At 36.0% G+C, this 15,258-nt stretch overlaps 1 protein-coding gene across 1 annotated transcript in view; it reads left to right on the forward strand.

Annotated features, from left to right (window-relative positions):
• SMC3 (structural maintenance of chromosomes 3) overlaps window positions 1–14,255 on the forward strand; it is a 28,225-nt gene extending 13,970 nt beyond the window's left edge. The window contains 17 exon segments of the mRNA XM_037399463.1: window positions 1,006–1,109; window positions 1,335–1,434; window positions 1,914–2,074; window positions 3,424–3,565; window positions 4,798–4,917; window positions 4,919–4,949; window positions 5,957–6,109; window positions 8,396–8,547; window positions 8,766–8,924; window positions 9,607–9,714; window positions 10,102–10,210; window positions 10,844–11,091; window positions 11,197–11,409; window positions 12,167–12,358; window positions 12,511–12,688; window positions 13,247–13,353; window positions 13,661–14,255. Of these exon segments, the coding sequence (XP_037255360.1) occupies window positions 1,006–1,109; window positions 1,335–1,434; window positions 1,914–2,074; window positions 3,424–3,565; window positions 4,798–4,917; window positions 4,919–4,949; window positions 5,957–6,109; window positions 8,396–8,547; window positions 8,766–8,924; window positions 9,607–9,714; window positions 10,102–10,210; window positions 10,844–11,091; window positions 11,197–11,409; window positions 12,167–12,358; window positions 12,511–12,688; window positions 13,247–13,353; window positions 13,661–13,732 (2,349 nt within the window). The 3' untranslated portion in view covers window positions 13,733–14,255.
• Window positions 14,256–15,258: the final 1,003 nt, after the last annotated feature.

Genomic DNA, 15,258 nt, shown 5'->3' on the forward strand with positions numbered 1-15,258 from the left:
ATGTTGTTCTACTAAAATACTGCTTGGATGGGGCCAATGTTAGCAAAGTAATGATTCTCTGGATTGGTGAATGAAAGAAATTACTTTTACTGCTGACTAAGTGTATTCTACTGCTCAATAGGAATTACGTAGCATTGAAGAGGTTAAATTTTGAGATGGCCTTTGATTCCTTTTAAAAACATGTCTTGGTTTCCTGTTTCTCATTAAAGGAAGGTTGATTTATGCTTAGGCTAGGAGTTGTATAGCTTTTTGTTCAGAAGCGGGGTGTCTTGGGTGAATGTGATGGATAGCTTGCAAAGTTAGATTGCAAAAACTTGGCTGTGTTTTGGGAACACAGCTAGTTCTCTAACTGTAACTAGTATAGTTATAGGTAACTATAAAACCATTATCTGAGTGCTAGCCCTGAAAAGTGCTTTTCAAAGCCCTTGCTTTGAAAATGGCAAGTGTTCAGTGAGCAAGGGGATCATGTCTGCGCATTGGCTTACAAGCATGCTGTTGATAGCAGCCGTGTTAAAGTATGAGTACTGCTGGAGAACAGGCTAAGATTTTTCAGAGCCAAAATAGAGCACTGTACTAGCTACTAAGAAGAAAATTAACTTAATCCCAGCTGAAACCATGACAGACTAACAGCAGTATGGCATGATATACAAGACTGGTGTGTGTGTTCTTATCACAAATGTTGCTTCAGAGCATGATTACCCTTAGTTATGTGTATGGTAGTTAAGAGTTTGATTCAGTTTCTTACCGTGACTTAGTGAGCCATTTCACTGTAATAATCAGGTGCACATTTCAAGTCAGTGCCTGCCTTGCAGTCTACTTGATAAATTTTACCTTACTACTGCTCCCTTAAAGATGTATGTATTTTAAGTGTTTCTACAATTTGTTGTAAATTGGTTAAAACACTTGTAGGAATTGTTTCTGAATTTTAAGTATTTGGTATTGAATAAAAGAAAGTTTTGAACGTAGAGACTTGTAGTTTCTTACTGTTCTTCTTTTTTGTGTTAGAAACTGGACCAGGATCTTAATGAAGTGAAGGCTCGTGTTGAAGAACTGGACAGAAAATACTATGAAGTGAAAAATAAAAAGGATGAACTACAGAGCGAAAGAAAGTTAGTAATTAATTGAAATATGTCTGAATCTCACTTAATGTGAAGGACCCCAACTGTGTAGTTGTTAACATGGCTTGTTAGGTATGTTTTTTTAAATATAGCCATGTGTGAACTCTGCACTTTGTCTTCCTGCTAAAATTATCAGTCTTTGAGAACAATAATAATTTTAAAAAATTTTCAAACTTCATTCACACTGAAAATACTTCAAATTTTTTTCTTCTGTAGTTACTTATGGAGAGAAGAGAATGCAGAACAACAAGCTCTTGCAGCAAAGCGGGAGGATTTAGAAAAGAAACAGCAGCTTCTCAGAGCAGCAACAGGAAAGGTAAGATACCCTGTATTTGAGAATTCCATGTGGAGGTTTTTCTTTTCATTCTTAAAGGACAAGTTGTAGTCATATCTGAAAGATACAGCCGTTACAGTAAGACCATAACCAAAAGAAGTGTCATAATTAAGATGGAAAAATAATATTTGCAAGGTAAATCCTTCAATTATTTATAGCTCTAGAACTACTTGGAAATCAGTTTTGTAAGCTCAAGTTAATAGAGGAGAGGTAAGGAGACCAGGTAGAAATAGAATACTTCTAAAATTTCTTCTGACATATTTTTGCTTTTTTTTAAAAAAAAACCAAACACCTAAGAACCTTAAAAGTGGCAGACTCAAATATTTAGGTATGTTCTGTTAGAGCTGTAGGTTAGTTAGCAGGAACTTGGCAAAAAAGGTGACCTTTTCACAAAGTTAAAGGTAAAATTGGTATACTTGTAAATCTTAATTGCAGTACAATAATGAGTTATATTTTAACAGGCCATTTTGAATGGTATAGACAGCATAAACAAAGTTTTGGAGCACTTCCGTCGAAAAGGCATAAACCAGCATGTTCTAAATGGCTATCATGGCATTGTGATGAATAACTTTGAATGTGAACCAGCTTTCTACACCTGTGTTGAAGTTACTGCAGGCAACAGGTAATTATGTGCTCTTTATTTTTACTTAAGTTAAAGCAGCTGAGTGTTACAATTTATTTGTTGGTGCCTGTTACTGAAAGTTTTGTTCTTTTGAACTTGAGTTCTCACCCCTTCTTTGTCAAAGTGCCTTCTATACAGCATGATCAAACTGCTACTCCTTTGAGAAGGAACTAAGAAGAATTTTGACTATTTCAAAATTAATCCTAGCTGCCCTTGATCTTGTCTAAAAAAAACCCTAAACCAAAACCACACAAAGACATCCACCCCACCCAAAACAAAACAAAACGACAGACCCAGACCCACACTCCTGACACCAGGATTGGTGGTGAGGCTGAGCTATATCGAATAAAGTGAATGGCATCTTCCAGTGTGGAGAATTCTACAGTAAGCAATGTGATGTTTTAATGGTAACAATAAGAATTATTTCACTTAATGCTAGAAAATCACATGGGTGGCGATGGTCTCTAAACTGTCAAAAACTGCTGTTTAAAAGCTATCTGAAAAGGTGTTGAGTGTTAATGAGTCTGTGTAATGTGTGTTCTAGAACTAAGTGCCTGCTGGGTGATACAGCACTTCTTGCAGCATCTGATACTTCAAATTAATTTAGATTATCTTTTTGTGTGATCACTCCCCTGTTCAAATTTGTGAGTAGTCATACAAATTCTTTTTCTAATGAAATGTAGATAGTGGCATAAGGGCAGGAAAGAGGACAGGGGTGATCTTGCAAACTGTCACATAAAAATGTTGATTGCTACCACAATTTGATCTAGTCCCTCATCTGAAACATTTGTGCGTCTGTGAACAAGGCTGTCTCTTCAAAGTACTTCACAGGTCTCTGAACCCTGTTGTGCCCCCTCCCACCTAGTTTGGAAAAAAGCAGAAACAAGCGTACTGTAGTTCAGTTTGCAAAAGAAAGATGACTTATTTCAGTCCCTCTGATGCTTGCTCCCAGTCATGCACAGGCAGATAGGTGTGGTCTCTGGTTGTGTACAGACACAACCTTGTGAATCCATGCAGGGGGCTGAACATGGTATATTGAAACGGTATGGAAGGCACAGGTTTGCAGCTGAACCAAAAAAGGCTGTGTATACAATAACACTGAATGCACATTGAGCTGCTTTTGTGACTGGAAGGTGGAATACAAAATTCTTGGCTGATCCCATTTTAATGAAAGTGAATGGAGTGTATCTACTTGCGTATTCTGAGGCAGAGACTTGAACAGAAAATGTGACGCAGTTTTATATTGATAACATTATTTAGTGGTACCTGCATGCTTACTGTTCCTGTGCAGATAAGCTAGTCCTTTTAGCACAATAAAGTTTTGCTTATTTGTTGGACTTGTTAATTAGGTTGTTTTATCACATTGTGGATTCTGATGAGGTCAGTACAAAGATCCTAATGGAATTTAACAAAATGAACCTTCCTGGAGAAGTCACTTTCCTCCCTCTGAACAAGCTGGATGTTAGAGATACTGCTTATCCTGAGACTAACGTGAGTTGGAGTTCCTGTTGAGCCTTCCTCTACTTCATAATTACAAAGTCTCATACTCTGAATTGTTTGTGTATATTGCTTATGGCCCACCACTTCCTTTGCTGTTGAATGTCTGCAGTTAAATACTACTTCTAATGTATGTGTCTCAGCATAAAAAACCTGCTACAGGAAGATATTCTCCTACCAGGTATTTGCCTTCACCTTACAAGTAAATAGTTGATACAATTTTATTGTAAACTGGTAATAATTGCCTGGATTACTGAATTGTAATTCTTTAAGTTGAAGTGCTGCCATGGACAAAAGCTAAAGAGCCATGTTACCGCTGCAAACAGTTTCTCAAAGTTACTGGAAATGAGTTGTGCCTTTATGTTTAAAAATGCATAAATAAATGTTCAGTGACAACCACTTAAAAAATAGTTCTGAAATACATTTCAAGAAAGCCTATGTTCTTACTTGAAATTTTAGTAGTGACCTAATGGTGTGAATGTTAACTTCTTCCTGCAATAATCATGGTAGAATAAGTTCGTTAAAATTAGTTTTTTCTCTTTTTTTTTCTTCAGATAAACATAGGAAACAATAAATAGAAATAAACAGGACTCCTTGCATGCTTATTTTGGGGGGGGGGGGCTTTACTAGTAAAACTGTTAATGTTTGCATCCTGCTTTCTGCAGAAAAGAATAAAATTTTTTTTGAGGAAAAAAATTATAATGCAAATATATGATAATTAGTCAGCTTGTTTCAGTAGCAGTTTAATACTTGGGTGAGATTCCTGGCAGACTCTTAAGTTGCCTTAAGACTCAAGCCTAGCTGTTAAAAGCTAGAATTGCAAAATCTTGTACTTGATTTCCGTAGAGTGTTTATGTGTTTGTCTTGGGAACGTTCAGTCAGTGTGTCATCCTTCTACCAACTGACAGCTGTTTACTTCAAGTATCGTTCACAATATTGTGCTTTGAGTTCAGGGTTTGACATCCTGTATGTAAATAACGATATACACAGCTCCAGAAGTCTTCATTCTAGGAGTTTATTGATTGTGAAGCCAACGTTAATATTCGGTGAATTTTGAGATATGCTAAACTTTTAGAAATTCTTGTTACGAGGGTAGAGTGTATTCTGGTTTTACTCTTGATGGTAGTTTTTTTCCAAGGCACTCTTGAATTCTGCATATGAAGTAGTTGCAATATACTTGCTGTATTTATATCAATATGTTCTTATTAAAATAACTGTCGCTTCAGGATGCAATTCCTATGATCAGTAAACTGAGATACAATCCAAGATTTGACAAAGCTTTCAAACATGTTTTTGGAAAGACTCTAATTTGTCGTAGCATGGAAGTGTCTACCCAGCTGGCCAGAGGCTTTCACTATGGATTGTATTACTCTGGAAGGTAAATATTGGATTCTTATAAATTACTTACTGTAAAAAATAGGATCCCTGGAATGTGAAGCTCATTAAACATGGTCTGTTAGTATTGTCAAAATAAGATTATTTTAAATAATAGTGTACTTGACAGAGATGTACAAAGTTGCACTTCAGTTAAGTCTAGTGCTTAAAAATACAGGATTTCTTCGCGAACTGTTGAATTTTTGTTTGATCTAAAAGTTGGTAGCTGTGTGTCTCCATCCTGAGAATTGTAAAGTAGATTATTTGATTCATCCAGTTTAACAGGATGTTTTCATGGAGTATTTATGGTGTTTTTCCACAAACTTAGATTCACACCCTAAACATTAGTTTATGGCCTTAATGACTGAAAAGTGCAAGGTGAATTCATCTGTGTACCAGACATATTTACAGGTTATGTTCTCTGAAATAATACATAACTCTTGTCATTTGTCTTTTCTTGGAGGACAGATTCCCTTCAGGCTTATTGTTGTCTTTTTGTTTCTTAAAGTCAATCTGACAAAATTCCTAAGGATGTCTGAGGAGGAAATGATTAATTTTTTCAGTAACAGTATACTCTACGAGCCACAGATGCTGCTAATTACTCAGCTTCTCTTTTGTTTTCTCCCTCAGAAGATCTAAGATTTTGTTTCTTAAATGGGTAGTGCTAAGTATTGCATTTTTCATTAATGTATTTTTTTTTTCCCTTTAAGCTGCGTGGTTTCAGCTGTTAATCAGAAACAAAAAAAAAATCTCAGCTAATGCTTGAAGGAGACCATAGCAGTCTTTGTTGTTCTTGAGAAAGGAAATGCACTTTACGTTGAATACAGAAATAAACATTTCCCTAGTTACTGTAAATATACATATGTGATTCCTGATAATGTTGCAGTGCTTCTGTAGGTTAGTTTAAATATTCTAGTTAGTCTGTTAAGTTGTGTTGTAGAAACTGCTCTGAACATTAATGGAGAGCATATGGCATGCAGTTTTGTTCATCTCATTCTGTTATGTTCTTAGGTGATCAAGTCAGCCATCGTGGTGCTTTGACTGGAGGTTATTACGACACAAGGAAGTCTCGACTTGAATTGCAAAAAGATGTTAGAAAGGCAGAAGAAGAACTTGGTGAACTTGAAGCAAAGCTCAATGAAAACTTACGGAGAAACATTGAAAATATCCTTTTGTTGTTCCTGGGGAAAGGTTGTGTGGTGACAAAGCTTTTGTTTTGTGATTGCAGTAAGAAAAGAAACAGGAGACTAACTTGTCAATGTTACATATTAGCTGTGGCATTTTGACCATTGCTTATGCAACCTGGTTCTATATGTTACTGTAGAGGTTTTAATAACAAAGAATTTAATGGTAAAACAGAAATAAACAAAAACCCTGCATGTGAAAATTGGTGTACAGCCACTGAAAACAGATTTTAAAATATACCCATTGTTTAAATGCCTGAATTGTATTCTTTTTTTAAAAAAAATATTTTTAGATCAATGCAGCTAGTTAAGAAATAGTTTGTATACTACTGTTAATTTTTTGGTAGAACTTCCATACTGGGAAGACCTGACTGGAAAATAGTAATTGAAGCACACCTTGTCCAGTAGGTCACTTCAGAGAGTGGCTGGCTCTGTAGACCTCAGGAAAAAGGAGCTTTAGTAATCTGTCCCTGTTAAAATTTTGTCTTGACCTTTACAGCTTAGAGATGAGGCTAAACCCCACATTATGAGGCTTTCTATTCCTTCTAGAGTTTGTGTAGTAACTGGTATAACCAGATATTCTTGTTATCTGTGTTAATCTTCACTGTTTCTTCTGACTTGTATTATATTTTTAGTACTTGTGTCCTGAATTGGTGTGTTACATAGTCCACTTCTGCTGTGGGGAGGAGATGGAGACGATTATAATATCATTAAGCTTCAAGTTGCTTGACAGTTTGGTCTTCCAGTCTCATTGTACAAAATTCAAGTAACTCTCACCTTTTTCTCTAACCCCTTTAATGCTACAGTGTCCTTTCGAGATCCAATATCTAGAATTCAGGAGCAAGGGAGGCTTATACAATTTTCTTCTCCATTATCTATGTCGTTCTGTCCTTTGAACTGAACCCAGTTGTTTTTTGGCCTGCAGCAGTGCATTAGAGACATTTTTGGGGCAGCAGATAAGCAGAAGACTGAAGCCTATGCTTAGATCCACAGCTGATTAACAGAACTTTAAAAGTATGTACCTATGTCTTGGTAAGTCAGTAGAAGAACGTCAAAATGGTCTGTTAAACATAGACCGAATTTGCCACCTGGCTTTATGTGCCTCAGCAATGATGAGTGTCTTTCACCTTTCTTGTTTGTTACCTGTAGGCAATGTACAGGATGCATTTTGTGTATCTACAATTAAGTGTTTATTCATTTTCTCCTTCCTTGGGTCTTTTTTTAACCTACAGATATGTAGGTGTATGATATTAAAAGGATTTGTGCAGAAAGTAATTTAACTAGTCCCAGTGCATGTTGTACAGGTACCCGGTTTTTTGTAACTAGGAATGGCAGCTGGAATTCTTGCTGCTTGTAGTTAAATTCACCAATTACCCGTTAGACCCTTTGGTTTTAGTATAACTTAATTTTTAACCAGGACTACTATTTTGGAATTGAAAAATCTTTCTTGCTATTATTTAAGCTGAAGTCTTTAGCCCTGGGTTTCTTTTTGAGGCGGCATCTGCAGAGGATGCAAGTAGGGTGCTCTGTGGCATACCCTTCAGCTGTGGTAGAACAGTGACTGTAATTAAAGAGCTATTACAGCAGTCTGACAGCAACTTTTAGAACATAACACAAGCAAACTTCAGTTACTCTGAAAGTAAAGTACACATTCCTGCTAACTTCCTGTTCCGTAGCTCATTTGGTTTTCCTGAAATGTTTATAAGTATATAGTGAAACGTTTTACTGTAACCTCTGCTTAGGGGAATTAATTTTTAGGGCATTTAAGTTGATGTCATGTTAAAATATGCATTGTAGTGGGAGTAACATGCTGTTAGTAATTGAACATAAATCAAAGTGGAATCTTGCACAAGCTCTGCACCATGACCTAAGCCACTACATCAAAATTGCCACAAACCAGTTACACTGTTTGCCTCAGAACTGGGTAAGGGATAATTGTATTGTTCTAATGTCTTTTTTTTTTTTTTAAATAGAACACCTGCTTTTCTGTATTTTGTAAGATCTGAATTTTTCTTACATATTCAGACATATCCCTGTGTTCAGAGTGCTGTGTTGTAAAATTTACAGTTAAATGGACCTTTCCTTGTTTGTTTTTGGTGTTGATAAGGGTTCTCAAGTTACTTTTTTTGATGGTTCTTGATTTCTCCTGTACAAATGAATAGTTTGGTTTTGCAGGAACATGCCAAATGGAATAAAATGTGGAAGGTACTAGTAGGTATAAAATGCCTTTTAAAACAAGGACAAAGTATTCCTTAGCCCACAGTATGGATTAATAATGAGATTGACCAGCTAATGAACCAAATGCAGCAAATTGAGACACAGCAGAGGAAGTTCAAAGCCTCTCGAGACAGTATTTTGTCAGAGATGAAAATGCTGAAGGAGAAAAGGCAGCAATCTGAAAAGACATTTATGCCTAAGGTATAGTATGGGGATATTGAAAGCTGTTACTGGCTTTATATTAAATGTTTTATTAATATTACTGATAAACTTGCATTCCTCTGTGGTTAACATCGTAATATGAAATAGGAAGAGATAAAATAGAGATATGATACACAAATATGTTCATGTAAACAGAAAAGTTAAATTCATACAAATCTACAGATTGTTTGAATGATTGTGTAATATCTGTTCCATAGCAACGCAGTTTGCAGAGCTTGGAGGCAAGTTTACATGCTATGGAGTCAACTAGAGAATCATTAAAAGCAGAACTGGGGACTGATTTGTTGTCTCAACTCAGTCTTGAAGATCAGAAACGTGTGGATGCTCTTAATGATGAAATTCGACAACTACAGCAAGTAAGGAAATGAAAACGTCTTGCTATTAAATGTGGTACCTTTCCAATAAACTTATTTTTGTCCTTTTGTATGAAAAGTCACATATGAATATAATGTTATTAAAGTAGTTTCATCAGCAGTAGGCAGGCATGTTTAGAGTTTTTTTATCTGCAAGGTGTATTTGCATGCTTTTCTCAAATGCTGGGTGAATTTTACCAGCTGTATTGTGTGAGAATTATGGCTATTTCTGTTGGAATAATCAGTTTCCTTGCTGCTGCAGTTGGACATACAATACTAAGTACAAGTAGTTACCTGAAAGGAATGATGTACAGTGTGGGAAAGTAAAACAATGCCTTTAAGCACGTAGTAGATGCCCATATTGTTAGAAAACCACTACCTTGTAAGTAGACTCTCTAAAGCTCTTCTGGGTTTAAGAATTGAATTCAGGTGCTATACAGTTTAAGAAATCTGCTGATTTGTATGGTTGACTTTTACAGTAGATGGCTGCAAAAATGCTTACCATTTGGTTCCTTCTACCTGTTAAAATTAAAGCAACAGTCTGAAAAATTGTGTGATATTTTAATGCTCAGAATTGTGTGAAGTGGGGTCTTTTTGTCTTTTTTTTTTTTTTGACAAGGTAAAAAAATCGTTGTTTAGGAGTCAGCCAGGGCAATTAACATAAATAATTTTTTTTTGTCTCCAGGAAAACAGACAGCTTTTGAATGAGAGGATTAAACTAGAAGGCATTATCACAAGAGTTGAAACATATCTCAATGAGAATCTAAGAAAACGCTTGGACCAAGTGGAACAAGTAAAGATTTTCTCTTAAATTTACTTTTGCCGTCTGTTTCTGACTTATTTCCAGGGCTTTCATGTGTTAGTAATTTGATAAATACTCATTACCCTGCATTATCTGTGGTGGGTTTTGCTTCCCTTTATACAGCGAAGTGTCTTACTTAAATTTCAGCACAGTATTTTAGGCATGTAACTTTTGACAAATCTTACTCTAAATTCACAGTGTATGTATAAACAGGACCATTGTAATTACAGATTTGTTTGAAAACTGACTATTCTCTAAACCTTTACTAAAATATTTAATGCGGTTATATGTAGAGTAGCAGAAGATAACTTGTTTGTCTGACTTACACTTTTGTTGCCCTCCATGCTGAAGCTTAGTGGCATTTCCTTTGTCTGATAGGAACTGAACGAGCTTCGAGAAACAGAAGGTGGCACAGTTCTTACTGCCACGACATCGGAACTTGAGGCTATCAACAAACGAGTGAAAGATACACTGGCACGGTCAGATGGTTGGTAGCATCGGTTTTTGGAAAGAAAGTTCTCCATGGTTTTGGGAGTTCACATATACCATATTTTGGTTGAGAAATAGACTATAATATGAGAAGTAATCATTAGTTTCAAATACACTATAGTAGTTGGTGTGTAATGGATTTTTTTTGAACTTCAAAAGACAAGTGAAACAAGATTTTGTGCATGTTATACATAAAAGAAAGCATCCACAACTGACACTGTAATACCAATAAGGATGTGTTGGTTAGACTTCTGGCTTCAGAGCATAGTACTTTTGAAGCAATATTCATACAAGCGTGATCTTGTTTAGTTGTTCTTGAATTTTGTCTAACCTATCTAGAACCAAGTTGCTGTCAAATAGGAAATACCAGCTGTATGGCTCAAACTTTTTTTTTGCTTCTCTTTCTAAACTTTTAACAAAACGACCTTAGTATATATGTTAGGGTTGTTTTAATTCATATACTCATGGGGAAGAAGAGAGAAGGATTTTCAGCTTATTAACTTTCTACTACTTAATAGATCTTTCTTTAGATTATCTTTTTGTTTCATAAATACTTCATTGGGTAATTGCTGATTTTATGCAGGCACGTAAGTCTTACCACTTTGGGTTTTGTGCTTTCACCCTATCTCAGATCTGGATAATTCTATTGACAAAACAGAAGCAGGAATTAAAGAGCTTCAAAAGAGCATGGAACGCTGGAAGAACATGGAGAAGGAGCATATGGATGCCATTAACCATGATACAAAAGAACTTGAAAAAATGACTAACAGGCAAGGCATGCTCCTTAAGAAGAAAGAGGAATGTATGAAGAAAATTCGGGAGTTGGGTTCACTTCCACAGGAGGCTTTTGAAAAATATCAGACTTTAAGTTTAAAGCAGGTAATAAGTGTGATTGGTTTCACGACCTGAAATATTAGTGTCTTGAGTGTCAAATGTGGCTGGAATTGCAAACCGCTTTAATACAGTATTATTTTCCATTTACAGTTATTCCGCAAACTGGAGCAGTGCAATACGGAACTGAAGAAATACAGTCATGTTAATAAAAAAGCTTTAGATCAGTTTGTGAATTTCTCAGAGCAGAAGGAAAAACTGATAAAAAGACAAGAGGAACTGGACAGGGGCTACAAATCCATCATGGAGCTGATGAATGTCCTTGAGCTCAGGAAATATGAGGCCATTCAGCTGACTTTCAAGCAGGTAACAAAGTGGCAACAATTGTAAAGACACTGGTACTGAAATCAAATTGTCCCATTATGTAGCAGCTATATGGGAAGAAGCAGATACTAAGTACATCTATTCTATAATAACAGAAGACAGTATATTGAGGTTTGTGGGTTTTGGTTTTTTTTAAATACTGACAAAGAAATAGACTAGCATTTTAAATAGGTGCTGATCTTGGTTGTTATTACAACTCTAGCTTTGCTTTAAACCTCTTAAAAGACTTCCTTTCTGGTGAATCTTTGTACTACGTACAAACTGGGAAATGTCTAGTAAAAAAACTTCACCAAATCGGTTTTCCAGATTTGGTGAAAGTAATTCCTAATGTTAACAAAAGGTTTTCATTGTGAAGTGTGCAAAGTCTTCTCTTAAAAGGTCATTTGCTTAGCTGAGATCTCATCTGAAGTTTACTGAAATAAATCATACTTGCTTTTGCTGCTTTTTTTTATGTTTTAGTTCTATCATTTCCTTGAAAAAAATTTGTGAATATATTCACACTACAAGAACAGTTGGCTTAGGTGTTTTAGGTGGCTCTGTATAGCATGTTTATCACATGAATGGGGATCTCCAGTTTGAAGCAGATACTTAGTGTGGTTGTGTTAAAAAAAAAAAAAAACAAACAAACACACCAACCAAAAAAAACCCCCAACAAAACAAAAAAACCAACAGACAACAGCTTTGCTTCATTTGATTTCACTATGTGAAAATGACCTGGTGTATTGACTTTCTTTTTCAGGTGTCAAAAAATTTCAGTGAAGTATTCCAGAAGTTAGTCCCTGGTGGCAAGGCTACATTAGTGATGAAGAAGGGAGATGTGGAGGGCAGTCAGTCCCAGGATGAAGGTGAAGGCAGCACCGAGAGTGAAAGGGGATCTGGATCCCAGAGCAGTGTTCCATCTGTAGACCAATTCACTGGAGTTGGCATAAGGGTAAAGAAAATTATTTGTGTTTCAGTACTCCTAGATTATCTTTTAATTATTTTTTATAAAAACAGTGTTTTACTTGGTCCTGTTTACTTAATAGCAAGTGATGTTGTGATTTAATATTTTGAAATCATTTTACTGTGGCATTGTTTTCTTAGGTATCGTTCACAGGAAAGCAGGGTGAAATGAGAGAAATGCAGCAACTTTCAGGTGGACAGAAATCTTTAGTGGCCCTAGCCCTGATATTTGCTATCCAGAAATGTGATCCAGCTCCATTTTACTTGTTTGATGAAATTGACCAAGCCTTGGATGCTCAGCACAGAAAAGCTGTTTCGGGTAACTGTCTGCCTTTATTTATCTTCATTGTGGTTGAAGGTGATAGTCTGTCTTCTCATCCCTGATGTTTAAGACAAAAGCTTTTAATCATAAAAGCACATTTTTGAATATCCCAACATGTGTGTTAGAATTTAACATTGTGTTTCCTGAACTTGATTTTAGGTAGAAGCTGTGTTATCTACTGCGTCTAAAGGGGGTGTCTACTACACTTCAGTGTGGTAGAGATAGTCCCGTTTTGAAGTGTAGTTTGATTTTTTTAAAAGTAACTTCTGACTCATTGCGTTGTTGGAAAATTACTTACTCTGTCTTTCTTCAGAGTTCTGATAACCCACTGATTTTGCTGAGTGGCTGCATTTGTCAGAGTTGATAGTGAAACTAATTATAATAGATAAAAACCTGGTATGGATCCTTTTATTGATTTGTGGGTGTGGGTTTTTTTATTGACCAAAATCTCATTTTGAATAAGGAATAGCAAACTCTTTGCCTGTCTCATATTAAAACGTGTCCTGTGTTATTGAGAAGATTACATTAATGAATAATTCCTGTGTTCTTTTTTAGATATGATTATGGAACTAGCTGAACATGCTCAGTTTATTACAACAACATTTAGACCTGAACTGCTTGAGTCAGCTGACAAGTTCTATGGTGTAAAATTCAGAAACAAGGTAAACAATGTTTTAGTTAACAACATTTACTGAGAACCTTATCAAGTCGTGCATTTGAGGCTTAAGAGTTCAAAGTGAATCAATCTTATTTCAGTCATAGATTTCTAGTTATATTACAGTCTTGTGTAAAAGTTTTCTCCTTCCCCCAAAAGAATTGTGATATCTATAGATGTCCCTTGTCATGTTCTTTAAAGGAAATTAGAAATTGCTTATAGGCCTGTTGCTGACTGCTGGAGCCTTCAGAAATAAGTCTGTTTTGTTCTGCAGGGAATACTGTAATGATTGTATACTTCTTTTTTTCCACCAGGTTAGTCATATTGATGTGATCACAGCAGAAATGGCCAAAGACTTTGTAGAAGATGACACTACGCATGGCTAAACAAAACTGTACTTACTGCTTGTTTGGAAGATGCGTATAGTGCTATGTTTATTGCTAGGGACCTGTAAATTTTAAAATACAAGTATTTAGTCCTTGTTTAAAATAGTTTTTGAACATACGTTTTAACCAAGACCCCAGAAGGCTTAGTTTCAAGAAGCTTGAGTATCCATTTTGTCTCTGTTGCTGTATTTTATAAGATAATTGTTAATGTTACCTTTATACAGTACCCGTAGTTCGGAAGTTTTACTCTCTCCCTCAAATCTTTTGTAAAGTGTCTGTTGCTGTTTTAAAGCTTTTCAGAAAGTGCTAGCTATTCCTTCTTAAGTATAACTTTATCATTTATATTGCCTCACATGGTTTTTTTTAATGGCTTCAATTAAAATGATTGGTTTTATCGCTGTAACGGGTATACATTGAATTTTTTGTTTATATTGTCTCTCTTTAGAGGTTTCCACTGAGATGGAGTAAACACTGTTTGGTCATGTAGGAGCTGCATATTTCAGAAATATAAGACAAAGCAATTCTTTCAAGTCATTCTTACTTCTCCCCCACCCCACTCCCCCTTTGTTGTTTCAACATTGTGGGGGTTTTTTTGCACATTTCCAATGCTAGCAGAAAACCACGCCAAATCTGTGCTTGTCCAAATACATAGCATTCTGATTATTGAGCTGAAAAAAATGTAATTATCAGAAGATACGGAGAAGTCTGAAAACACCACGGAACTGTAACAAGACAAATCAGTCCACAATTCCCCCCCTCCCCCCCCGCCTTTTTTTTTTCCCCTGACCAGTGTAAAAATTCCTCCATTGTGTCCCTTTAGCCTGAGACACCAACATAACTTGAGCCAAGTGGCAGTCACCAGTCAAAATGTGAATCTCTTCATATTGTCTAGCCTTTTGGCAAAGTGGTATTGAATAATTTATGTGGTATTCTGGAAAACCTAAGGTTTTACTATGAGCCATATATTTCTTAGATATCAAAGCAGTTGCAGCAACAACTGATCTTGTTTTTACAATAGCATATATATGTAAAAATAAAATAACCTTCAAAGTACCTTATGTAATGTTAAATTGTACAGCAAGAAACAGTGAACTTAGTATATTGCATTTACTCTGTAGGGCACTCTCAGCAAAGCAGAAGAATAAAGCTCTGTAATAGGTTTTCATCTGCAAGCAGCCTTGCTCCCCACTAACTTCAGGAAGTGCAGGGAAGAAGGGTGTGAACTGATTAAAGATCTCCTGAGCTGAGAAGTACGTACAGTTGCTGCACACAGCGGGGTAAGAGAAGAATACTAAAGTTGGTATGAACTGTGTAGGAGATGCTGCCTGCAGTAAGTCTTAAGCCAGGAGGAGGAGGATGTTTTATGTGATGTAACAAAGCTTTCTATAGTCCTAGGGAGTCACTAGCTTCATAGTAGACTTTCCTCAGTGAAGAGAGAGTAGGGTACGAAACCTGAAACTATTGAAGCCAAAGTAACCCCAGTGCTCCCAACATTTTTAGCAGGCGAATAGACTTTGTATTTCAAA

The sequence above is a fragment of the Falco rusticolus genome, chromosome 9, assembly GCF_015220075.1.
Source record: "Falco rusticolus isolate bFalRus1 chromosome 9, bFalRus1.pri, whole genome shotgun sequence".
NCBI lineage: Eukaryota > Metazoa > Chordata > Aves > Falconiformes > Falconidae > Falco > Falco rusticolus.